This window comes from Panicum virgatum, chromosome 5N (genome assembly GCF_016808335.1).
Source record: "Panicum virgatum strain AP13 chromosome 5N, P.virgatum_v5, whole genome shotgun sequence".
NCBI lineage: Eukaryota > Viridiplantae > Streptophyta > Magnoliopsida > Poales > Poaceae > Panicum > Panicum virgatum.
This window is the reverse complement of record NC_053149.1, coordinates 55,505,573-55,532,997: the sequence shown is the minus strand read 5'-3', so window position 1 is coordinate 55,532,997 and position 27,425 is coordinate 55,505,573. Positions and strand designations below refer to the sequence as shown.

The window sequence follows — 27,425 nt, the reverse complement described above, 5'->3', positions numbered from 1 at the left end:
CAAGCAGCGCAGTTGTTTCAGATATTGTGGAGATTTGAGCGTTTTTCTCCTTTTCTCTTTGTTTCTGCAGTTCTCGTGACTTGTTAATGGGTAACCCCATCTTTATACTGAACCTTATTTGCTTTCAAGAAAAGCAGAGTTTCTCCTTTCAAAAAAAAACTTTGGCTCCCGGATTCAATTCGATTAGGCCAATATCATTATCTTAATGAAAGCATTATAGGAGGTTATGAGTATTAAATATTATATCATATCAGCAAATTTGCTCATGTCATAGTCATTCGTAAGGAGAGATGAGGGGAAGTTTCATAGGACGATGAGAGAGGAGTGCCTCCGTCACAGTTCCACAGTCTTGTTAACTGTGCGATGATACTTCGTACCGAGACTGTGCCAACTTCAGTACACAGTTTCATTGCACGGTTATCAACTAAGAACTAGGTAATTATGCCGGCTAAATTTTATGGGGATGGAACTTCTCCCGTCTCATAAAATTTTATCATTCTTTCCCCTCGCCATGTTAGCAAAATTGATAATGTGATATAAAATTTAATATCATGAATCGATTGAGACTGACCTTAGATGATCTGCTTGGCTTGAAATCCAGCGGACTCTTGAACTGACCTGATCCGGGCACAATCCTAACCGATTCCCGAGACAAGAGAGGGAATCGAGACCTAATCCAGACCTTAAAACCGGCTCCAAACGAGAAAATTCCGAGTGGAAACGACGGCAGTTGCAGGACGGAGCAAGCTCGATCGAGGCTGAGGGCTGAGGCTGACAGAACCGTGAGAACCGAAGGACACGGGAACCTGGACGAGACTGTAGGGAAACGGGTAGGATACGCTAGCATCATTACCGCATAAACCCAAGATATTTGCGAGTAGAAGATCATAGATCGTTACCACTAGACGCGCAACGCAGCGGAAGAAGTCGCGCGTCGATGTAGAGGAAGTAGTCGATCACGTCCCACGAATCGAGTTTCTCGTACTTGATCCCAGCAGCCGATCAGCGCAGCAGTCGCAGCAGCGCCTCCACGGAGTCCACACGTACGGGGATGAAACGCTGGGCGTCGGTGTGCTAGCACCGCACGCACGGCAAAGGCGGCGGCCGAGAGAGAGGGAGGGGCGGCGGCTAGGGAGGTGGCGCGGCTCAGGTCATCGCCCCCCTAGCCCCTCCCTCATATATATAGAACGTACTAATTGGCTTCTATCTCATAGGCCCATTAGTAACCCTAATCCCTCTTGGATCAATATCCACTTGGGACTTTAAACCGTATTGTGATGATGGGCTCTTGGGCATATCACCAACAGAGACGCCTCCCAATGCACGAACTCGAATTGACCGACGCCCACTCGCCATGCAACGCCACCAGGAAACCCAGCAGGGGGTGGTGATCTGGAGCGCCTGGAAGTGTGTGTTCGTCGGGCTAAACAATCAGCAGACCGCAGACTAGATACTTTGTTTATCAATTCAAACCTGGTACGGTCGTTCTGGGCTTTGACTAGTTACGATCTCCATAATTTAATTCTGGCGCATGATACTATTATCAAAACGCAAAGTGCTTGACATGAGACGTTCTGACAATTTGATATCCTAATCGCCTGCATTCAACTTAAAAAAAATCGCCTGCATTCCTGCGAAAGAAATGAGATAGTAGAATTCACGGGGAGAAATTAAATAAATATAAAACCGCTGGTTTCAGATCCTTCCTGAAACGCTTTCTCGGATCCAGAGAGCATGCCCGTCGTCGTCTCGTCCCTCGTCCGGCAGGTAGCCACGGGCGCAGCAGCAGAGGTGGCCTTCCCCTCTTCCCCTTCCAACTTTACACATGCAGACGGAGGACGACGGCCACCATCTGCCCGCCGCCGCCGGTCGCATCGACGCCACTAGGTCTAGGCTTGGCTTGGCTTATCCGTCAACAACCCAGTCGCGTGCCGTACCCTGGCGTTGCGTCGCGTGCTTGGCGACCGGAAGGTGCGCACCTTGTGTGATCGCCGAGGCCGACACCGGGAGCGCGCGCGGACCGGCACCGAGCGCTGGGCGTGCGCGCTCGGGTTCGTGTCTCGATCTGAAAGTCCGGGCAACACCTGTTCACCACTCGGCGAAGCCTCATTCCGGCGGCCGCGACCCGAGAGCCACGATTGGAAAAAGTGCGGGCCTCGCGCGAGCTTTTTCGCGCAAAGGGGCATGATTTCGGTATGGCGTTGGCATGGCGAGCAGAGACAGAGCAGGAGGAGGCCGCAGCGCGTAGGGGACTCTCTGGGGCCTGGGGGAGGAATGATTTCGCTGGAGCTAGTTGACTAGGCGATAATTCTGAGCGGTGCGCTGGAACAGGGAGGGAACTGCGGTGCGCGTTTGACTTGCGGCGCTCGCCGGCAGTAGTGTAGTGTAGTGACTTCGAAGCCAAGTGTCGGCTAAAAGATCCTTGTAGGCCGGTCTCATCTGTGTCTCGACTCTGGAGAGTAGCTATGAGGCTATTCAGCTGTGGCCTGTGGGCTTTTCAGTTTCTTTTTTGAAAGAAAGGCTTTTCAGTTTCATAGCCTGAAGCCCTGAACAATCTTCTTGCACAAGTTGAGGATTCCTTGTCTACCATGCCAAAATCTGCTTCCATTTCACATAGTGCAAGTCTAAAAAATTTAGAAAATTGTAGTTTCGACTATGGATTGTGTAATTGGTTGATACATAGGGTGAAGTTCAGTGGTTAACCCGTTCATCTCCTAGCTATGCATACGTTTCAACAATAGATCAATTGCATTCCAGCTGGGATGTGGAGGTAGAAAGATGTTTTCGAAGAAAAAAAATGAGGAGGAGAGAATGATCAAGTTGGCCATCAGACAATCAGCAAACAAAAGATAATGGTGAGTAAAGCAAAATATATAATTGACTAAGCTGTCGTGCATGTTTCCCTGTCTGACTTTGCAATGCAAAGTAGGAAGACCACGAATAAAGCTAAACATCACATTCTCATTCAGATTTAGTACAATAAACTGTGGTAGGTCGCCATGAGATCCAACACACGTTACCCAAAAGTTGTTATCACCAGACTACCAGAGGGTAGTTTACAGTGCCTTTGATGAAGTCCAGAGTCATGGGAGAGATTGTCTAAAGGAAAAAAAAATCTTCCTAGCTATATATGATGCCATCATGCCATGATGGCATGCTGCAGAACACCACAAACTTGCTTGCCACGAGGTGAATGCCTTTTCCCTTTCCTACATATATTATTTGGACAAATGTCCAGGTAAATAATGGCGAATGTGATTGAGAAAACAGGAAATTATAAAGGTCATATGCGTAGTCCAAAGAGAATAATTGCTTTACAAGGCAGATATGTTACTTGTACACGAAGAAGCGTTTTTCCCTTAAAAGAATTCCTTGACAACCTATCGACCACTAAATCACTAATACAATATATAGTATAGAGACACAATCAGTACAACTTCTTTCAGAAAAAAAAAAAGACGGCATGATTTTTTTTGCAAGGAAAAAGACGACATAATTTGAGCAATCAATAATTCAGGGTGTTCTCTCTGAGCTATTTGGATTGCTTGAGCGGCGCCAGGAATATAAGATTAAAGCCACCTGCCCTTTTATGATTCACCTTGCCAGGAACTTCCAACTCTTGAAGGAACAGCAAGATGGTTTTGACTTCCTTGCAAAAAAGAAGAAGATTGTTTTGACTTGTAGCCTCCAACTTGATGAAATTTTACAAAACATGACTTTCAATAGCTCACTGATTTAGTTTTCCCAGACCAAGTCTAAAGCTAAACTGGATGACCTATACGCCCAATGCAATCGCGTCCAACAATGTACGGGAGATCAACTACCGTGAAATGAGGAAGCTGAAAATGGTGCTTACAATTTTTAAATAAGTACGCCCCAGATCCTGATGAGACAGCCATCGATTTACCTAACACTCTAGACTAACTTCATAATGTTAAAGTGAGTTTGCCGTTTCCTTGGTGATGGAGATGGCAAGGCAGGAATGTATAAAGCAGATAGAAGAGAATCATAGCAAATAGCTTGTTTATAACACGAAGAAACCCCTGTTCTGAATATGTAGGTTCTGACACTAAGGGCCAAGCAAAAGCTATCAATAATGTGATTTGTACAAGAGTTTAAACTCTAGGTTTACATATGTATCTACTTGACGAACAAAACCATAGCTGCTCCTTCAGCAGTATGGTAGGCTCATGAACTCCCATTATCCTTATAGGTTGAGGAGACTTAAGACGACTATCATAATCAAAAGGATAAAACAACAACAACATAGCCTTTTTTCCCAAACAAGTTGGGGTAGGCTAGAGATGAAACCCGAAAGAAATAAGTTCAAGGTTCAGGCACATTGATAGCTAGTCTCCAAGCGCTCCTATCCAAAGCTATCTCTTTAGAGATGTTCCAATCCTTAAGGTCTCTCTTAACCGACTCATCCCACGTCAGTTTAGGTCTACCTCTACCCCTCTTTACATTATCGACTAGCTCAAGGATCCCATTACGCACCGGCGCCTCAGGAGGCCTTCGTTGGACATGTCCAAACCATCTCAGCCGATGCTGAGTAAGTTTCTCCTCAATTGGTGTCACCCCGACCCTATCCCGAATAACTTCGTTCCGGACTCTATCCCTCCGTGTGTGCCCGCAAAACCACCGCAACATCCGCATCTCTACTACACTCAGTTGCTGCACATGTCGTCTTTTTGTAGGCCAACATTCAGCACCGTATAATATCGCCGGACGAATTGCTGTCCTATAGAATTTGTCTTTTAGCTTTTGTGGCACCCTCTTGTCACAAAGGATGCCAGAAGCTTGCCGCCATTTCAACCAGCCAGCTGAAATTCTATGCCTAACATCTTCATCAATGTCGCCATACTTTTGTAACACTGATCCTAAATACCGAAACGTATCCTTCTGGACCACTACTTGCCCATCTAGACTAACGTCTCCCCCCTCATGCCTAGTCGCGCTGAAATCGCACATCATGTACTCGGTCTTGGTCCTACTAAGTCTGAACCCTTTCGACTCTAACGTGCGTCTCCACAGCTCTAACTTCCTATTAACCCCTGCCCTACTCTCGTCAACTAGCACCACATCATCAGCAAAGAGCATACACCAAGGGATCTCACCTTGTATATCCCTTGTAATCTCATCCATCACTAAAGCAAATAAATAAGGGCTCAATGCTGACCCCTGGTGTAGGCCTATGTTAATAGGAAAGTCAGTGGTGTTGCCATCACATGTCCGGACAAACGTCGTCGCATCTTTGTACATATCCTTAATGAGGGTAATGTACTTGGTTGGGACTTTGTGCTTCTCCAAAGCCCACCACATGACATTTCTCGATACTTTGTCATATGTCTTCTCAAGGTCAATGAAGACCATGTGCAAGTCCTTCTTCTGCTCCCTATATCTCTCCATCAATTGTCGTATTAAGAAAATCGCCTCCATGGTTGACCTTCCAGGCATGAACCCAAATTGGTTTTGGGTCACACTTGTCCCTCTTCTTAGGCGATGCTCGATGACCCTCTCCCAAAGCTTCATCGTATGGCTCATCAGCTTAATCCCACGGTAGTTAGTACAACTTTGAACATCGCCCTTGTTTTTGAAGATAGGTACTAATATACTTCTCCTCCATTCTTCCGGCATCTTGTTTGACCGAAAAATGAGATTAACAAGCTTAGTTAACCAAACTATTGCTCTATCTCCTAGGCATCTCCACACCTCAATGGGAATACCATCAGGACCCAACGCTTTACCTCTCTTCATCCTCTTCAAAGCCTCCCCGATCTCTACCTCCTGAATTCTCCTCACAAAATGTCTGTTGGTATCGTCAAAAGAGTCATCTAACTCAAGGGTAGGGCTCTCACTCTCCCCATTAAACAACTTGTCGAAGTACTCTCTCCATCTATCCATGATCTCATCATCCTTCACTAGCAGTCGATCTGTCCCATCCTTAATGCATTTGATTTGGTTGATGTCCCTTGTCTTCCGCTCGCGGATCCTAGCCATCCTATAAATGTCCTTTTCCCCTTCTTTCGTGCCTAGCCGCTGATACAGGTCATCATACGCTTTACCTTTTGCTACACTCACAGCTCGCTTTGCAACCCTCTTCGCTAATTTATAGCCCTCGATGTTGGCTGCACTCTTGTCAAGATGGAGACGTTTGAAACACTCCTTCTTCTCCTTAATAGCCCTTTGCACCTCGTCGTTCCACCACCAGGTGTCTTTCCCCTCCTGTTTGCCTCCCTTACTCACGCCTAACACCTCTGAGGCCACCTTCCGAACACATGTTGCCATCTTTAGCCACATGTCATCTGCGTCTTCTCCTTCTTCCCAAGGCCCCTCACCTAGCATCCTTTCCTTAAACGCTTGTGCCGCTTCCCCTCTAAGCTTCCACCACTTTGTTCTCGCAATCTTGGTACATTTGTCCCGGTGGACACGTACCCGAAGACGAAAGTCCGCCACCACAAGCTTGTGTTGAGGGACAACACACTCCCCAGGTATCACCTTACAATCTAAGCAATCACGTCTATCCTCCCTCCTAGTAAGGATAAAGTCGATCTGGCTCGAGTGTTGTCCACTACGAAACGTCACAAGATGGGATTCCCTCTTCTTAAACACGGTATTCGCTATCAACAAGTCGTAGGCTAACGCGAAGTTCAACACATCCTCCCCCTCTTGACTCCTGCTACCATACCCAAAACCCCCGTGCACTCGCTCGAACCCTACATTAGTCGCACCCACATGACCGTTGAGATCTCCTCCTATGAAGAGTTTCTTGCTGGTATGCACGGTACTAACCATGCTATCTAGATCTTCCCAGAACTACATCTTGGTGCTCTCACTAAGGCCTACCTGAGGGGCATATGCACTGATCACATTCAAAACCGAATCTCCAACTACCAACCGGATTAGGATAATCCGGTCGCCTTGCCTTCTAACCTCTACGACTCCATCCTTAAGGCTCCTATCAAGTTTAGATGATGCGGAGAAATTGTACTAATGTAATCAAGTTTAGTAGTATGGCTGCAAAATCTGCACATATTTCTGTCATGCTAAACGTTCGAATGGAGCTTCTAGAAGCAAGGTTTGAGGCACGCAGCAAGAGGGCACCAAGCCACCAACTACCTCGCTTGCTACCTGAAACACCAAGAGCAAGAGGTGTCAGAGTGCCTTGCCTGTCGTGCTCAGATGATCTTGTGCGGGACTTTTTTCCAGAGATGGCCACCCATCCTAGGACCTGGCGATGAACAACCCCACCTGCTCCATGTAACTCACATTCTTCCTCCTTTTTTTTTGCAACGAAACTCACATTCGTCCTACATGTGCGTGAATTCAAAAAGTAGCCTGATGTTTCCCTGCTTTCGTGCATGATGGTAACTTACATTACCCTCTTATCTTTTACTGAAATAGTCCAACAGGGAGAGCTTCAGGAGTTGAAACAGAACTGGCAGAATTCCAGCTTTTGGTAGCCTTTCCCCTTTTTCCCTTTTGAAGATAACTGATTTATGTGGCTGGTATGGCAAAAATGTGTACCCTGAAGACTTGATAGAGATCATTGACAAATATTCGTTTCCTTCACTAGGGTTGTAGACTATGCATCTAAAAGTGAAAGTGAGATATGGCTACGGGCTACAAAGCAAAACGCATCCTACTGAATCTCAGTGGAATAATGGAACAGTGTGGCGACATTGCTTCACAAGAACTTCAGTGAAAAGCTTCTCGATACATGATATGCTAGATGTCCTCGTCTACTAGACCCTTCATGAATGTTCTGCGAAGACTTAGCCCAGTTGTGGTTTGTGTCGTTGGCTTGCGTAGCACTGCATGGTCAATATGAACTCACCTAACTTCCTGTTGTTGTCTTGGTCGAAAAGAATGCATAGGATACTTCCTGTTGTTTGTGTCGTTTCCTTCATGAATGTTTTGCGAAGACTTAGCCAACTTCAAATACAAGTGCTAAGAGAACGAGTACATACACAAGATATATGATAGCAGTTGTTTCATACAATAAATATATTTCAATCCAAAAGCAAATAAAGAAAAATGACGTATGCTACGAGGGCAAATGGCAGAAGAGCAGCACACGAACGAAGCAAGCAGAAAGACCTCAATGAACTTGATCCAGAGTTCACACAGATTTTGCTTCCAGTACAGACGCTAAGGTCCCTTTCCGTAACCTGTAAAGAGGGGCGAAAAGTTGTGGATCAACAATTTTGAAGAGACACTGTCGATAATGCAACGATGAGCTGCGACTTTATTCTCCAGATTGATGAAAATCACTAGTGCATTCCAGCTAGAGAGAAACTAGCAGCTCAAAGCGCACCATGGCCGGCTTTGCTGCTCCTATCAACATGCAGTGTTCTCACTTCACTTGCATGGAGACAAAAGTGGTGTTCAGACCTGGTAGGAAACAGAAAAAAGGATTGATGTAATCTGTGGGAAGAAGCACATTCCCTCGAATCAGAATTTCTGCCCCTGTTCTCGTCTTGCTCTGTCCATGAAAAAACAAAAGGATTTATGCCATGTCGCCAGCAAAGAAAAGTTAGCCTAGTTTCTGTACATACCAGACACCCCATCGCTTTGAATGTTGCAGAGGAAGATACAATGCCCTGGATACATATTCCATTTGAGCAACCTGATATCTAGTCCTGCATCTTGATAACTAATTTCTGAAACTGTAGGCACATGTGAGAGAATTATTCAGTAACGGAGGTGCACTTCCAGCGATATAATGACATAATGGCTTCTAGGTTTGGGCTCTACGTTATCTGGATTTAGGATTCTACATAAAAATATGCATCTGGCAAACACATATTTGCACATCTTGGCGGGCGCGCCTACAATAGGCTGAACTGTAACGCCTAAACAAGACCGTATGTTTTATCTCCTTTGGAATAAAACGAGGGAAACCTTTTCTCAAGAAAAAAACATATTTGCACATCATTTGAACAAAGAAGATGGCTAAAGAAAAACAAAGGGTTAATTGAATCTGTGCCATTATAATTCTACCATATTTGAACCACACCACTACTTCCCGTGTAACTACGCCCATGCCATTATAATTGACCCACTATTGGAAATACGCCATTATGTACATTGGACACCGGGTTGGGCCCAGTTGCAGATGTATGGATGCGTCACACCCTACTGTATCGGGGAGACGCGTCCATACACCTGCAAGAGGGCCCAACCCGGTGTCCAGCTTACCTAATGACGTATTTCCAACAACAGGTCAATTGTAATGGCATGGTCGTAATTATACGAGATGTAGTGGCGTAGTTCAAATACAGCAGAATTATAATGGCACAGATCCAATTAAAAAAAAGTGTTACATCAATACATATGAGGAAAAAGTCTACCAGCTTATAGCTGTTTGCCATAAAAAAAGTAACTGAGATCTAAAGAACCCCATCTTGCATATAAAAGGTTGTTTACATGATGCCAAGATCTATTAGCATGACCTATATGCTAATCGAAAGAGCCAAAGAGGTATGAAGTTGAAGATAGTAACTAGCCATACAGTTCTAGCAGGAATGTTCCACAAGTCTTTCAACTTTCAATGTAATAACACGACAAAAAGGAAAGGTTCCTTTCTTTTGGTCCAAAGCAAAGTAATGTAGATATACATCTACAAGGGCTCTGTTTGGTCGGTGTTGCTTTGCAGAGAGCTTGGCATATATCAGAAAAGACCAAGCTTGCATGTTCTGACAAAACAAAAGGATCAAATCTCTTTTATTCTGTCACAGAACCAATTAGATTGCAGAATTTATCAACAGTACATAGAGGATTATCTCGATCAAGCCAACAGACAGGGGGCAACAAATAACAATAATGTGCAGCCCAAGCTGCTGCTGTTTCAGTTCTGTCTATCAAAGCAAGTACCAAAGGGAGCATAAATACTAGTAATGCAAAATTACATGAGGTTGCTGGGTATACAAGCTAAGTAGCTAGAAAATTTAGTAGTAACTCTCAAGTGCAAGGAAGGAACAACCGTCATGAATTCAGTGACTTGTTAGAAATGTTGATTCATAGGATAGCTGCTAGACCCTCCTTTTTGACAGGTCTGTTCCCTGGAAATGCTGTGCGGGATACATCAACAAGCGCCTTGAAGCTGTAAGGTTCATGCATTGACAGCTCTGAGAGCACCTTCCTGTTGAGTTGGATGTTCTCCTTCATCAATCCATGCATAAAGTTCCCATAATTCACCTGTAAGTCAAATACAAGAAATCAGATGCAAGAAGCTCTACTTGAACAGCAAAGTGCAAGGCGCGTAGTATTGCGTTAAGCTAGATGTCCTAATATGAACATGTACAGAAATTTGGTGATTATATGTTCCTAGCAAATGACAAAATTCTATTCCTTTTTCACAAGTTGAACGCAAAAGATAGATACCCCGTGCAATCGTGTGCCAGCATTGATGCGCTCGATCCAAAGGGATCGCATATCCCTTTTCTTGTTACGCCTGTCCCTGTAGGAATACTGCAAGGCTTTCTCAACCCTCTCCCTTGCTATCCTTATGCAATTCTTTGCCCTTCCTCTAAATCCCTTAGCCAACTTGAAAATCTTTCCCTTGTTCATTTTCCTTACTGGATCTCCTGAATAATTTTCCCCGCTCCTGCAACATCGCAAAAGATGGGGAAAGATAAGTAAGCAAATAAGCAGCTTCAGTGCACTATCCTTACAGTTAGTAACCCATCAGACGTATCAGATGATAACGTATTTCAAACGCACTATTAGCATCATACAAAACTACTGCATGGACAAATAAAATCATTTCAGCACTCTACAAACCAAGTAATCCACGATGTCAGATACTAGAATAATTTACTGAACCACGGACTCAAAAAAAAAACTACCAGATAATATATTCACTTTGTTCTAGGGAATAGGCGAACACCAAACCATCAATGTTAGCACTCTAATACAACAAATGAAGCAATTTTATTTCTATTGAGAACATGATGTTTCATCGCGATGCATAGCCAGGGGCGAACCAGCATAGGACATGGGTGCACCCGATAATTTTTGCAAACGAAATGGAAGTTAGTAATATATAATGGTAACTGGATCAGATCCGAATACAAATAGTTTTGTTAGGGTTTGGGGTGCTCCGTCCCGCACAGCCAGACGGAAAGAGAAGGGGCGGGCATACCTGGTGGATGCTCGTCGCCGGCAAAGGGCTGGGCGAATGGCGCCGTCGCTCGCCCAGTCGTCGCCACCAGTGGAGGAAACCCGAGGGATGAGAGACAGAGAAGGGGAAGGGAGAGGGAGGGAGGGGCCCAGGGCTGTCAATGAGCGGAGCTCGAGCGGGCCTGCTATGGTGCTCTGCATTGGTGGGCCGATGACCCATATCTATGAACCTTGAAGGGACAAGATTAGTGGTTAGGTCGGAAGCCCAAATCGTTGAGATTCTTTTTTTATATTTTGCATACAGAGTAGAGAGTACGATTCTCTTTTATCTATATCGACCATTTATATATATTTTAAAATAATAAATGCATATATCCCGAAGCTAAAAGTTTCCCCTTTATAAGAAAAAAATATGTATTTAAACAAAGTAACAACTATAACTAGTGCAATTTTAATCATCGTATATTAATTTCTCATCTATCCATAAGAGCATCCACTTTCTAACAAATCATTGTCACATAACCATAGATGCGTCGGCATGGTACTGGGAGACGCCCGGACGAGCTTGTTATTAGAAAATAAAATGGAGGTTGTAAACCTTTGTCACCAGTGTCAGTACTACTCCATCCATTCTTAAATAGCGAAATAGATGACGGTTACGATAATATGATTGGTTCGAATGGCGGAGGTACTCATTCTTATTTATAAATTATAAGTGTTTTTAGTAAATCTGCTGCGGTAGATACAAGATGAATTGTGCTTCATGCTCATGTAATTAGGGTTTTCTTATAGAGATGTTAATTCCCTAGGGACAAGGCAGAAAACAATGTTACTCTGAATTTGGATGCACCTATATAAATATAAAAATTTGGATTATGTACTTAGAATTATTTATAAAAATCATACATCAAGAACATCTAATAAATGATATTTGAAATGGAAATGACTTTGTATTACTTTTGTACAGCATATAGATATTTATGAAATTTGATATACAGGATGTGCATATATAGTTACACATATACACACACACAAAGGGTTACATATATATACGATCAGTTTCCCTCTAAACATGTACATGTGATCAGCAGTATTGGGGAGAGGTAGGCACATTTTTCTCCTTTTCTTCCCCCTTCCACACAGTTGGCTTACTTAATTAATTACACATGTGTATTTTTGTGAGCTATATATATTATATTGTTTGCTTTTGCCCTTTTGGAGGCCGCTTGTGCATCATGCATTTAATGGCCACCGGAGCTAATTAAGCTAGAGCATCGATTAGAACTGCGAGAGGAACTGTAGCTGCTTGAGGATGGGGTTGAGCGCCTCCATGAGCTTCTCGCAGGGATGGTTATGGACGCCCTCGTACGTGGTGACCACGATGCTCGTGTCCTTGGCCAGGCGCTGCACCTGCTTCTTCACATTGCACGTGTGGTGGGTGCACCGGTAGTAGCTCCTGCATGTTAATTATCCATAGAACTGATTATAACTGAATAATTATTGTTTGCGGTAGATGTGTGCAAGTATTGAGTGATATACTGATTATTATCCATAGAACTGATTATCACGAGAACAGGGCAGCATGCATGCATGATCGACATTTCGATATACTGATGCGATCGAGCTAGTATATCCTGCTGCCTGAGTGGAGATGAGCATGTGCATGCATATATGTATTGTTTTTCAAAAAGCATGCGTGATTATATATGTTCATATGTTCATATATGTGCAATCACTCGTTTTGACTCATGATCATCTCGTCGTAACTAATGATCATATAGGACCTTGGTCATTCACGTACTCATCGCTACTACATATTCAGCCTTTTATCCCGGTTCCAAACTGGCCTCAAGGCTTTAGTCCCGGGTGGCAGAACCGGGACCATCCAAACTAGCCTTGAGGCTTTAGTCCGGGTGGCAGAACCGGGATCAAATGTCCCTGACGCTAAAAAAAGTTTTGCGCCCCGCGGGATTCAATCCCAAGACCTCTTGCCTAACGCATGGTTTTCTTGCCAACTCACCTAAGTAGTACATGTGACTCAGTATAGAATAAATTCTTTTTGAACTATCACGTGGAGGGACCTTTTGTCCGGGTTGGTAACACCAACCGGGACTAAAGGGTCCTTTAGTCCGGATTGGTGTTACCAACCGGGACTAAAGGGTTGAGCCTTTTGTCCCGGGTAGAGCCACCAACCGGAACAAAAGGCCCCTGTCTCCCCCGCTGGCCCGGTTAGCCGTTGGACCCGAGACAAAAGCCACATTTGGTCCTGGGGCCAAAGGCAGCCGTGACAATTGACCTGGATCAAAGGTCTGTTCTGTAGTAGTGCATCTGTATCGTGGAAATGATCAATAATGTTATTTCATGGAGTTACTACACCGTACTTCACACGGGCTTGTTTCTTTCTTTTTTCTTTTTCACTAGAGGAGGTAACAGAGGGCCCCCTCGATCGGTGGCAGTGCCGCCAGGGATTGAACCCCGGTCGCCAGCTTGGGGCCAGTGGCGGACCTAGGATCTTAGAATATGCTATGTCAAAATTTTAACATACAATTCGGTATTTGGTACAATAAAAAAACAGTACATAATGAAAAATTCCACGTGCAATTTGATATATAAGCAATTAGGTTCAATACTTGCATTGATTACAATATAAATAGTAGAAGCACATTAAGTCCTAGAAATGTATAAAATAAGCTTATCAAATCGAATCGATTGTCAAGCTCTTGACTGATATGATCAAATCGATTGTCAAGCTATATGATCATATTGATTGTCAAGATCTTGATTGATATGATCAATGACCCCAATAAATACTTCTCTTCTAAAGTGATCATCTGTATTTGGTTTCGAGCAAACCATGCAGATCTTCCCATAAGGCACATACTGGGAACTTGGACACCATGTTTATTGCAAAACAAAGTGACCCGTTGAAGAAATTGATCCCACCCATGAGCCCTCGAATTTGAGTCATCCGGTAACCCCTGACTCGTCGTAGCATGTGTGAACATGAGGTTTCACACTAATATCGAGTAAGCAACATACTCTGTCTGTTTGAAATTATAAGTCCTCAGTTTTACCTAAAGTAGTGAAGCCTTTCTAACCTTGACTAAATTTATAGAAATATATCAACATCTACAATATCAAGTAAAATGCACAATCGATATATATTACACGGTGTAACTAATTAATGAAAGTACGTAGTTTGATATTTATTGTGGATATTTAGACATTTTTCTACGAGCTTGGTCAATGGAAACTTTGACTTTGAACAATGTTAAAAGGACTTAGAATTTGCAGCAGGAGTACAAAGTTTGCATGCATATGCATTGCATAGGACATACTCTAATAGTAGTACTCTCTATGAAAATGAATGAAACTATAAACGGCCGGGTGGACGCCGTCTTTCGAGCGACTCAGCTAGATGAACGACACGTGGTCATTTTAAGACGCGGACAACCGAGTAGATGTGCAGATAGAAATTTGGCGAACAACGAGACCGCCATGACCATAGCTACAGTATCTATCAGGCGCACACGTGAGAAATGCAAGCTGACACACACGATTACACAGTCATGCTGAGCGCCCACACTGACACCCACTATACCCCCCATGCTGTCATATGCATGCATGTTAGCTCGGGGAGCGTTGAACCTCCATGTCCATCTGATTATTTCTTAATCCCACGAGATGATGTGATGTGCGCATGCATGACCTGATCGGGATCGGACGCGCTTGCATGCATGCCAATCGATCGATGCGTTTGCGTTTTTGCTCACTGGTGCGCGTGAAACGAGTGATGCGAAACTAGTAGTAATTAAGAGATGGATCGAGAAACCGAATTAACAAACCTGGGGTGGGCGCTGTTCTTGACGGCCTTCTGCCCGTACTTCCTCCACCGGTAGCCGTCGTCCAGGATGTCGTTGGCGCTCCGTGTCTGGAACGCGAACCGCGGCCTGCTCACCTTCTTCCTCCCCGACGACGACGACCTCCCGGCGCCGCTGATCCGCGCTTTCTCCTTGCCAGTGCCACCGCCACCGCTGCTCCCCGCGGCCTCGCCGCAGTCGTTCTCCCCGCTCTGGTCCAGCTGCTGCACGGCCGCCGCTTGCTGGTGCAGCCCCGGCACGGGCGGGGAGCCCACCATCAGGCCGGCCTGCTGGAGCAGCGACGACCAGTCCACCATCGGCGGGAGAATCATCGACGGCGGCGCCACCGTCGCGGCGGCCGCCAGCTGATCAGGGGCCAGCAGGGGAGGAAGCTGCTGCAGGCTGTTGCACGCCTGCTGGAGTGCGGCGAGGGCACCGTGCTGGTTGTCATCCGGCGATAGGGTCGGCGGCGCATCGAGCACTGCGAGCGGCGACGGCACGGAGAAGTAGGGGAAGCCGGGGAGCGCGTGCGGCTCGTCGTCTCCTCCTTGTAGGCTCTCCATTATTGCCGCAACGAGCTTGCGTAGCGCGTTCGTGCGTTCCAGGGACGGACGGACGGACGGATTGACGGACGACGGCATGTCTTGTGGATTTATAGATAGAAGCAAGCACCTCTCTTTGAGCCGCCTCCTGCAGGGCTCTAGCGTCTAGCCTCTAGTAAGTGTGAGTGAGCGAGAAGGCACCGGAAGATGCGAGGAAATTTAATTAGTTGGGCAAACGTGCACGCGCAAAGCTAAAAGCCCTGCAGGATTTTAGAGAGAGAGAGAGAGACGATGATCGAGCAAGCGAGCAACCAAATATATCCCAACTACCCCTGCTGAATTCTGTTCAACCGCCCCGTCCGCCCCCGCCCCCGCCCCCCGGTATGCACACTGCTCCTTTCCGGCCCGCCCGGGGTGCACGGAGGCTTGCTCGGCACTGCTGCTGTCCCTGTAAAAACACAGAGCTAGCAGCCGGCAGCGGATCAGTAGTAAAGTGAGTAAGAAACGGCCCCGGCTATTACTTTCCTTCCGATCGAGCAAACTAACAGATAATCGAGAACGTTTCCCTCTCACCTTTTCTGGACCAGTGTCTGTGTCTTACAGGCTTACAGCTAGTAGTATATGTATAAATATGCAAAGGGATGGAATAGAAGGATCCATTCAGCAGGCTGGTAGTTCGTGTTTGGTGATAGCTGCCGCCCGTACGCACGCATGTCCTCGAGTCCTTGTCCATGTGAAAACCAGCAACCAAAAGAAATCTTATGGATTCCCAAGTGTCCGCGTCGATCGCCATCTATATATGCAAACCTGCTAGCGGAGGCAGCTTGACGCACAAACCTCCCTGAGACCCTGACGATAGCTAGCACACAGTTAGCTAGCTCACACACATGATCGAACTGTCATCAGGAAGCCAGCTACAGATAGAGGAAATTGACGAGTATTCATACGCAAGTACACGGCCGGAGCTTGTGCGACACTGGTGCGTGCGCGTGGCTGCTTGACGGCGTGGATAAGATTACTATACACAGTAGCACGCAGCAGGGGGATTACGTGTCCCGGCACACGTACGAAAGCTCCGTGTTACACGACATCCAGGGCAGGTACGAAATCTGTTGGCAGCAGAGTGGCAGCATGCCATTTTATTTGCTCCATTGATGTGCATGCATCCGTGTAGGATGGATTGTTCTACTAGCAAGCGAATCCATCTGATGAAAGACTAAGGGGTTGCCAATTATGATGTCGTCGGAGCCAAGGAGAGACACTCCAAGGCTCTTAAAAAAAGAAAAAAGAGTCTTCTTTGCCTCTCTCAACTGCAAAACCGAATATCCAACCTCCCTCAACTATCAAAACCATTTATTTTACCTCCCTCGGCGGTTTTATATTTTTTTCATAGTTTTTTCTCCCTTATCTTTCACTCAATTGAGGAAGTAAACATGGTTAAAAAAATTATAAAAATTGGCATAGGTAAAGCAGAGTACATAGAAACCAATTTTACAAAGTTCAAATCTAAAGAAATTTGAAACTTATATTTTAAAGAAAAAATAAATCAAATTTCATTGAATTTTTAGGCATCAGGAGGAGCTCCATTTTTTATAAAATTTGATCTGTGTGACACGTATTAGAGGTATATCACTAGAGAAATTTTGTGAGTATAGGTTCCATAGCAAAGTTTATTGTGAAGGGTCAAATTTGAGTTAAATCTAATACTTTTTATTTATTTTCACGTAATTTAAAATAGGCAAAATAGCCAATTTGATCCCTCAACTTTGCTCCAAGAGTCAAATTGGTCCCTCAATTTTCAAAAACACATAGTTCATCGACGTGCCAAGTCCATGCTCTGAGGAGCTTTTGAACCGATGAGGATGGCTTTCTCCTCAGGCGTCTCCCTCTCCCTGGGCGACTCTAGGGCGATTTGGGCGATCTCCTTGAAGATGGCGTCCTTCCACAGCAAAGAATCTAGGTTTATCATCACCTTCCTTCCTAGATGGATCCCCCGAGTGATTTGATTGGCAAGTTGGATTTCTCCTTTGGATCTGCGTTTCAACAAAGTTCTACATCGTTTTGGAACTTTGGTTCATCACCCCTCTTCTTCCCCTTCTGGATCTTTCCTTCTTCTTGCAACCTTCCGCCGGTACACTTTCTGTCTTACGGAAACCTCTGTCAGCCATGCTTTGGCCTCTTGTTTGGGTGGGTGACCTGCTGGTTTTCATGTGCAATTCCTTAGTGACAGACACTTTCGTTTCTCAGTCTCCTGCAAAAAAGTTGGCTTCCATGTCTATGCCTTAAGGCGTTTTATTGGGAAATCTTTTGATGTTTATTTCCATCTCTGGAACAATGGTACTGCACATTGGGAGCGAGAAAAACTTCTCTGGGAGAAGGAGTAGGAGAAAGAGTGGATTAAGGTTCTGTCTAAGCGGGACAAGCGCGCGATGCGAATTCCCCCGTGTGCAGCCAAAGAAAAAAGTTCTCTTTGCAAAACCTTTAGTCCAAGAGAATCGAGTTCCCAATATCATCTTTGGATCCTTTTCTATGCCTGTGATCTTGTCCTCTTTTCCTCTGAAGAGAGTTTTTGGCTCCATCAATCTTGATCGAAACTCTGCTCCCTGTTCTTCGGCTCCTGTTCATGAGGCGGGAGAACCGGCGCAGATGCAACCCTCTTCAAACCATTGCTTTCAAAATTCTTCTAATGCAACGAGCCCACCACCGATGACCTGCAATCGTTGTCTGGGCCATGGCCACTCTTCCTGGGCCTGCTTGGGCCGTATCAGATGCAAATCCTGCTTTGCTTTTGGGCACCCGGCTAAGAAGTGTCTTAGTTCCTCAAGGCCCAAAAAATGCTGGCGGCCCAAATCTATTCGGTCTGAGGAGGATTCTCCGCCCGGTAATCTTGGGAATCATGCTAATATCCCGGACTCTTCACCTTCCGTACACTGTAGCAATTCCCCGGATTCTTCGACCAATCGGCACAGTACTCCTTCCCTCAAAGCTACAGAAGGGCGAGAAAAACCCCAGCCCGCCGCCGAGCATGGCGAACTTTGTCTGTGATCCTCACCCGTATCTGCCACCAGGTGCTCATGTTGAGCATGGTTGGCATCATCCGGCGCGCTCCAGGATTGTGCTTGGTGGTGAGCCGCCCCGCCGTCACGAAGAATACGCAATCGTCACCATCGAGCCGCAACCCAATGCAGATGAAGTCATGGAGGTTCTTCGTGATGTCGTCGAACAGCTGGAGCATGACTTCCCAGTAAGAGTTCAGTCCTTCTTTCGTAACCCTCTTGGACTCGGCCTAGTGCAGTTCCAATCTGCAACGCAGCGTCAGTTGCTGATCGACGTGTCCCCAATCGCTTTTGGTGATCATGGAGTGGTTAGGGTTATCAAACATTATGAAGCTTTGAATCTTAGAGCTTGTCCCTACATCAGACACTGTCGGTTGATGGTTCTTTGTTTTCCACTTGATTACCAAACAATGGAATTTTTCAAAGCCGCCGTAGCCCCCTTTGGCAGGCTTTTGGTTTGGCAAGAGGTAGCAAACAAGACAAAGACCTTTCTCGACTGTCTGGTTATTAGCCCTGAAAGAATTCCACACAGCTTTGTGGTCTCTCAGGGTTCAGTGCTTGGTGGTAATGGCCATTCTTGGACTGCTCCGGTTTACTTAATTGGTGGCCAATTCCCAGACGTTTTTCCACCTGATGAACATCTGGTGCCACAGAATGGAGTTCCTCACCCAGCTCATGGCAATGTGGCACATGCCAACCCAAATGTGCCCATGCATTGGATCCATTATGTTGCTGCTGGTGGTAATTTACAGTTTGGTGATCTGGGTGTCAATCAGGAACAGGTTAATGAAGCTCTGGAGGACCTACAGCCTAATGATGACTAGGTCAATCAGCAAGGCCAACAGAATAATGGGTGGGGGAATTGGGATGCAGTTGCAGATAATGTTGACAATATGGACTTGGATCCTTTACCACATCCAGTGTATGAAGGTATCATGCAGCACCTAGAGCATCCTCAGAATAGTTTTGACCTGTCTGGGTCTACTGCTGCTTTCTACAGGGGTTCAGGACCTGCTATACACCTATCAGTGGAGCAAATCCTGCAAGGCAGTATGGCAAATGCATCTTCCTCAGTCTCTTCTGATGAAGTTACCTCACAGCCTCTAAGTGCTACTTTGGATGTGTTGTCAGTGGATTTCAGAGCCACTAATCTTTCCTTTTCCCTCCCAGTGCAGTCTCTTTTCTCTGCAAGAAGCTGGCCTAGACTAAATCTGAAAAGGAACTGGGACTTTGCTTTTGCCAACTCTAAAGATCTTAGTAAAGCAATTGTTCCTGTGCACCCGGTTCTCCATGTCATAGTTCTCCATGTTTAGGCCTTTAACATTAGTGTCACTGCAGGAAATGGGCGACTACTAAACTACGCGATTGCTCGTTTGTTGTGCGCTTGATCGGATATGGTCTAGCACGCAAGGACTCAAGGATTTAGACTGGTTCGAGCCGAATGTGCCCAACGTCCAGTATGGGGGTAGTGTTCTTGCTCTATTGCTCTCGAGCTCGGGTGCTCAAAGTTCAGAGGGGAGCTTACAAGCTGGTCAAGCAGTGTCGAACCTCTAGGAGTCCAACCCTTTCCTACGTGGGGGACTTTCTCTTTTATAGTCTAAGATGGGGCCCCCATATACATATATCTAGCGCTGTATTTTGGCACCGTCGGGGTGCGCTTCATCCTTGTCAGTCGTCGGGGCCCACTCGGTCAAAGGATGATCCTGGCGATCTTCTCGGGCAAAGGATGATCCTGGCGATCTTCTTGGGCGACACGTTCCCCCGGTGTTGTCCCATCCTGGCTCAGTCGGGGCGGCGCGACCACTCGGATGGTCGCTCGGGGGTCACCTCCGGTCTTGTCCGCCGGAGCCTACGTTCCTTGTCTGCGGGACTATTGTGTGCCTCACTTGCGTAGCCCCCGTCAGCCGGATGGCGCGCCCAGTGAGGGGTGTCTTACCGAGGTCTGGCCGAGGGCGTCCGGTCACACTCGCTGGCGTAATGAAATGGTGCGTAGGGGCTATCATCATTACGGTGGGGGGAGGCAGCGTCTGTTGACACCCCATCCCGTTGTGTCGCGGGGCCCGCGTGAGCGGCGCTGTCCCCTTGTCAGAGGGTCCTGTGGCCTAATCCCTTCCCGCAAGATAAGGAGAGCTCGCGTCAGGGAGCCCGTGCAGGGCCTGTCTTGGCAGGCACGCATGTTAGAAGGCGCGGTGTTCTTGCAGCGCACGTCCCGGGTCATCGGCATGGCTCCGACCCGGGGCGCTAGGTCGGGGGGACCGCCACGTGTCCCGGGAGCTTGGGCTCCCGGACTCATTGGCTTAGGAATGAAGCCAGCTCCCCGCACTGGTTAATGGGTCGTCCCGTTCTTCAGCCCAGCAAATCTGCTGGGCTTCTACTTGCACAAGTCGGGCCCGTAAGGGGTCCCGAGTTTGTACCCCCGTCAGAGGCCCCCGAGAGGCTCCGTGATTTTAATAATCGTGGAGCCGCTGGACTTGGTCTTCACGACCCCTGATCGGGGCGTCCCATCGGACTGCCCGCGCTCTCAGCTTTCGGCGTGCGCCAGCGATGGCGTGACAGGGTCTGGCCCGCCTTGATGGCCGGCTGAAGCGCTGCCGCCGTGGAATTTTGAGGCCGGTCGTCGCGCCTTATCGCTGTACCGCGGACACCTTGTTTTCCCCCGTTCGGGGCCGCCTCCCATTGGTGGGTCGCGCGGCGATCGTGCCCCGAGTGGCACGACGGTTGTTTTGGCGAACTGGCGCTGTCCCGTCGGCATTTAAGAGGGGGCTTGATTAGGTGAGGGCTCTTGGTGTGCCCCGTTTTGGCTGGCCCGCTGAAAGCTGGGGCCGTTTGCACCCACGTTTGCCTATAAATAGGAGTATTGTGGATACATGGTTCCACACAAGAAAACGGATCATGGAAATCCCTTTGGCAGTTCTCTTCCTCGCACCCCACACCCGTCTCCCAGATGAGAGTTGGCATGGCTCATATCTCTGGTGCTAGAAGAATGCTTGCGAACGGCGGGGGATCTTCCTCAGGCATGAACTCGCCAACGAGTTCATCCCGCCAACCGTTGCTCGGTGCCGACAAGTCTGAGGGCTTGCTGCTGGAGTTAGGCAAACCAGGCCACTGGTCTGCCAGCTCCCTTGCCAATCGGCGAGGGGGACTCCCAGCTTCTGGTGGCCTCCTTGGACTCCCCTCGGCGCCGGCTCAGAGACCTAGTGGTGGTGTGGACCTTCCCTGCCATGGGGGTCGCCCCTCTGCATCCTTCTTGCGGCTATCGCTCCCCCGAGACCTCGGGTGGGCACCTCACGCATCGTCGACGCGGAGCCACGGATCTGCTGCCTCATCTTCCAGCTACAGCTGGAGGGCTGCACAGCTCAGTGCTGTGGTTCGCGGCAGCAGGGGACGGTCACGGGCTCCTCTCTCATCAGGCAGGGTGGTCTTGCAGCTAGGATGGGTCTCTGCGCCTCCCTCTGGAGGCGGGCGGTTAGAGTGGTGCGACTGGAAGGCGCCGTGGCCAACGGCGCGTCTTCCAGTGCCTGAGGAAGATACCAAGAAGCAGCGCCGGCGGGGAGTTTGGGCTAACCTCAGCCCCATTAAACTCCCCCTCATTGGCATCGTCTGCCTCTACCTCCGCCGGGGGGGCTCTTGGCGCGGCTGGTGCTGGAAGAAGGCTTGTGAGGTGCTACAAGAAGTCTTGCGATGTTCTTTGGCCATGTCCTCCAGCTTGCCAGGTAGCAGCCATTGTCTTAGCCCCTTTTTGTTGCTCCCTTAGTGGGAGTAAATGGATTTGATCCATTGTATCTGCTATTTCCCTGAGTTGAGAACAGCTAGCTTTTGTTTATTGTAACGGCTTCCAGCTGATTGTTGTAAAGGGGTGATTGACGAAATAAAGTTAGCCCTGGGGCGTTCTTGTTTGTTTATTTTACCGCACTGTCTTTTCGTTTTTGTGCCTCAACGATAAATGACTCCACTGCGATCGGTAGCGATCGGAGGAGGTGAACCCTACCACTTGACCTAGATGGCCCGGAATGGCGGGTTCGGTGAGCTCGATAGCGGGTACGCCCATTTAAGGACAATCTGAGTGAAGTCCGACCCTGCCGTGGACGACCGGGTCGACGGAGCTCCATTGGGAGCACTCCACTGCTCTACAGCCCGCATCCCAGTCAGATACCCGAGCTGTCAGCCCGCTCGGGGGGCCTAGTTGGCCTTCCCCCTGGAGGGGATTCCGTGGAACGCTAGAGGCCGGATCGGACAAGAAAATTTGAGACGACCCGACTGCTGCTGGGGCAGTCGGGCTTGGGCCGCTTGGTGCTCGTCTCTGTTTTTATTCCCGGGCTCTTTGAGTCAAGGCGGTGCGGAGCCCTTGGTGGACTGGCCTTCGAACCTTGAGATCGAATCGTGCGGTTGCGATTCGTTTGAGGCATGGAAACGGTTCGCCGTCTTCCCTGCAATTGGAAACGAATTGATGACGGTGATTTAATTGAACCTGTAGAGCACGCACCCGTGGAGCCGATGCGTCGCGCCGGTTGCTGCGGAGAGGTTCGTTTGTGGCGGCTCGTGTCTCGAGGTGTTGCTTCGCTCGGGAACTGCCTCGGAGTAGCTATGATGATCGCCTATTTAACCCCCTGCCTCCCGTCGCCTCGTCTCCGTCGACATTCTTGCCTGCCAGTTCTCGTAAGAAAAACAGAGAGGAGGAAAAGGCGAGGGCGCAGGGGAAAAGAGGAGGAAGAGTGCTAACCGCCTTCACCGTCGTCGTCGACTTCTCCCGATGGCTGACGGCAGGCGCCCCTGCGATGAGGAGTCCAGTGCTACGCCGTGCGGTCTGCCGCGGGTATGCCGCGAGCTCTTCTGGGGGAGGTTTTTCTCGGCGCCATCCTCGTTCTTCCATCCCTGCATTTTACCTTGCCATGTTCGTGATGATGCTTGTGCGGTGGTTGGGTGCCGTCGACGGGTCCCGGAGCGTGGATCGCGGGACAAGGTGGTGTTGGGCTATCGGGCGGTCCCGCCGCCTCCGGCTCCTCTTTGTCTGGCAGACCTCCGGTGCAGGGTGGCGCTGGGGCATCTGCTGCTGCCACCGGCGGTTCGGCTTCGTCCTCCGTCGCGCCACTGGCGCCGGTCGCCATGGCACCGTCGGTCGCTGCCGCTGAAGCGCCGGGCTTGCCCGCGCCAGGCTTGCCCACGCCGGGTTCCCCTGTAGCGTCTGCCACGTCCTCGGAATCCGGTTCCATGGAGGTCCATCCAGACATTCCGGTTCTACAGCGGGAGTGCGACTTGACACGTGGTCGCTACTCGAGGAGAGCCTGCGGGCAGTCGAGGTGGCTCGGGGCGCTGCCGAGGAGGAGGTGCGCGCGGCGAGGAACGCAGCATAGATAAACCTTAGTCATAACTAGCATGTGTAGGACGTGTTAGGTTTATCTCATGCAAATAGATTGAGCCCTAGGATAGAAAGCGATTAGCGACCCTATTCACCCCCTCCCCCTCTAGGGTCGGACACCCCGGTGATCCTTACACATTAGATCTTTCTACTTGCCCGTTTGTGCGCGGGTGTCCGACCTATGCCCAGTCGATCCGGATCCCGTACCTTTCCGCGAACTCTTGGAAGTAGTGACCTGTGAAGTTGGTCCCATTGTCGGTGATGATGGAGTTGGGCACGCCGAATCTGTAAACGATGTCCAGGAAGAACTTAACGGCCTCCTTGGAGTTGATTGTAGTTATCGGTTTTGCCTCTATCCATTTTGTGAACTTGTCGATTGCGACAAGTCGGTGGGTGAACAATCCTGGTGCCTTCTTGAGTGGTCCGACCATGTCTAGACCCCACACGACGAATGGCCATGTTATGGTAATGGTATGAAGGGCTTAGGCTGGCAGGTGGGTTTGTTTTGCATAGAATTGGCAGCCTTTTCATGCACGGACGATTTCTTCCGCGTTGCGCAGTGCCATTGACCAATAGAATCCTTGTCGGAAAGCCTTTCCAACCAAGGAGCGTGGTACAGCGTGGTGTCCGCAGATCCCTGCATGTATCTCGAGAAGAAGATCCTTGCCCTGGGCAATGGGGATGCACTTCATGAGAATGCTAGTCTCGGAGGGGCTGCGTTTGTAGAGTTCGCCGTTGATTACAGTGAAGGTTTTGGCTCGTCGGGCTACCCGGTGGGCTGCGTTGCATTCCTTGGGGAGGACTTCGTGGAGGAGATAAGCCAATAGGTCAGCTCTCCAATCTACATTGTCTGCCTGGCTTGGGTCGGATTGTCCCGTAGCGAGGCAGATTGGGCCCCCGGGTACCTGGTCGGGGGCTGGGTCGGAGGGAGCGTGCTCTGTTTTCTTTGCATGCTTTGTTCCCCTGTTTTTGTCTTGTCTGCGGCCGGCCGCTTCTCTTGCGCCAACGGCGCGTTCAGGTCGTTGACGAAAATGCCGTTGGGCGCCAGCTTGCGCTCGGCGGCCATTTTTGCGAGAGCGTCTGCATCGGGGTTTTGTTTCCGTGGGATGTGGTGGAGCTCCAGACCCCGGAATCTCCCTTCCAGCTTGTGGACTTCCTGGCAGTATGTGTCCATGAGAGGGCTCTCGCAGTTGGAGTTCTTCATGACCTGGTCGATTACCAGCTTGGAGTCGCCATAGACGTACAGGCGGGTTGCCCCGATGTCGATGTCTATGTGGAGGCCGCTGATGAGTGCCTCATACTCTGCGACGTTGTTGGATACTGGGAAGTGGAGGCGGACAGCGTACTGGAACTTGCCTCCTTCTGGGGAGACCAGGACGACCCCAGCCCCCGCGTCGGGTCCCATGACTGACCCGTCGATGTAGAGGGTCCAGTACTCGTGAGAGATTTCTGGGGTTGGAGCTTGGACTTCCGTCCACTCGGCGATGAAGTCGGCCAAGGCTTGAGACTTTATCGCCGTGCGTGGCACGAACTTGACGTCGTAGCCCATTAGCTCGACTGCCCATTTGGAGATCCGCCCCACGGCGTCGCTATTGCGAACAACTTCTCTAAGTGGGAATGAGGTGACGACCGACACCTCGTGCTCGGTGAAGTAGTGTTGCAGCTTCTTGGCCGCAATGATGACAACGTAGAGGAGTTTTTGTGTCTACGGGTACCGTGACTTGGTGTCAGTCAGTACTTCACTAACAAAATACACGGGTCGTTGGACCTTAAGGGCGTGTCCCTGTTCTTCCCTTTCAACCACCAGAGCGGTACTGACCACATGGTTAGTGGCTGATAGGTAAAGCAAAAGGGGTTCGCAGGGGTCCGGTGCCACGAGCACCGGTGGAGAGGATAAGAGAGCCATGAGGCGGTTGAGGGCCGCCTGTGCCTCCTCCGTCCAGACAAAGGTGTCGGATTTCTTGAGGAGTTTGTACAGCAGCAGGCCTCGCTCCCCCAGCCGGGCGATGAACCGGCTGAGCGCTGCTAGGCACCCGATTAACCTCTGGACGCCCTTGACGCCACGGATGGGTCCCATGTTGGTGATAGCCGCGATTTTGTCGCGGTTGGCTTCAATACCACGCTCGGACACCATGTACCCGAGAAGTTTGCCCTTAGGCACACCGAACGCGCATTTTCAGGATTCAATTTGATGTTGAGCCTCCTGAGATTTGCGAACGTGGTGCTCAGGGTGGCGACTAGGTCATCCGCGTGACCCGTCTTGACGACGATGTTGTCAACATATACTGCGACTGTCGCCCAAGGCGGTCTGGCCGGTCGGGGTCGATCGGCTGGTTGATCTGGTCAGAGAAGCAGGCTTGCATGCATCGCTGGTATGTTGCTCCTGTGTTCTTGAGACCGAACGGCATTGACACGTAACAGTACGAGCCGAACGGCGTGATGAAGGATGTCGCGAGCTGGTCGGATTCCTTCATCGCTATCTGGTGATAGCATGAGTAAGCATCTAGAAAGGATAAGATTTCGCATCCAGAGGTGGAGTCGATTATCTGATCTATTCTAGGCAAAGGAAAAGGGTCTTTGGGGCAAGCCTTGTTCAGGATGGTGTAATCAACACACATCCTCCATTGACCAGTTTTTTTTTACAAGGACTGGGTTAGAGAGCCAGTTGGAGTGGTAGACTTCTTTTATGAAGCCAACAGCTAATAGCTTAGCTATCTCCTATCCTATGGCCCTGCGCCTCTTGTCGTCGAAGCGGTGCAGTCGTTGCTGGACAGGCTTGGATCCCGGCAAAATGCGGAGCTCGTGCTCGGCGACCTCCCTTGGGATGCCCGACATGTCAGACAGTTTCCAGGCAAATGTGTCCTTGTTGGCGCGGAGGAAGTCGACGGGCGCGTGTTCCTATTTGGCTGACAGTTGGGAGCCAACCCGCACCGTCTTGGTTGGATCGGCGTCGTCGACCACGACCGACTTGGTCTCATCAGTTGAGACGAAGGCCGGTGCCTGGCTGGGCTTGCCGGGGTCAGGACGGCGCTCGGGGGGTGGTGGCGCGAAGCTGGACGAGCTCAGCCGAGTTCGCCGCGGTGGTGGCGAGGTCGAAGTACTCGCAGCTGCTGATGTAGGCCTGCTCGAAGGAGCCGCTTACGGTGATGACCCCGTTCGGGCCCGGCAGCTTAAGCTTGAGGTAGGTGTAGTTGGGCACCGCCATGAACTTGGCGTAGGCGGGGCGCCCGAGAATGGCGTGGTACGCCCCCTTCTAGTCCACCACCTCAAACGTGAGGGTCTCGGTGCGGAAGTTGGCTTTGCTGCCGAACGTGACCGGCAAGTCGATGTTGCCGACTGGGTACGCCTTCATGCCCGGCAAGATGCCGTAGAAGGGGAAGAGAGATTCCCGCAAGCAGGCTCGTGGGATTCCCATGGCTTCTAAGGTGTCGATGTAGAGGATGTTGAGGCTGCTGCCCCGTCCATCAGCACCTTGGACAGGCGCATG

The 27,425-nt window shown here is 49.0% G+C and overlaps 2 protein-coding genes across 2 annotated transcripts; both read right to left on the bottom strand.

Moving 5' to 3' along the window:
• Positions 1–9,712: 9,712 nt before the first annotated feature.
• Positions 9,713–11,286, bottom strand: LOC120676007 (50S ribosomal protein L20-like). Its single transcript, XM_039957216.1, has 3 exons — positions 11,147–11,286; positions 10,387–10,609; positions 9,713–10,200 (listed from the first exon to the last, which is right to left on the bottom strand). Exons 2-3 carry the CDS (start codon positions 10,570–10,572, stop codon positions 10,021–10,023), a joined length of 366 nt encoding a protein of 121 aa, XP_039813150.1. The 5' UTR covers positions 10,573–10,609; positions 11,147–11,286; the 3' UTR covers positions 9,713–10,020.
• Positions 11,287–12,049: 763 nt separating this feature from the next.
• LOC120676872 (probable WRKY transcription factor 56) lies at positions 12,050–15,600 on the bottom strand. The gene is made up of 2 exons (XM_039958205.1): positions 14,970–15,600; positions 12,050–12,580 (listed from the first exon to the last, which is right to left on the bottom strand). Exons 1-2 carry the CDS (start codon positions 15,545–15,547, stop codon positions 12,403–12,405), a joined length of 756 nt encoding a protein of 251 aa, XP_039814139.1. The 5' UTR covers positions 15,548–15,600; the 3' UTR covers positions 12,050–12,402.
• Positions 15,601–27,425: the final 11,825 nt, after the last annotated feature.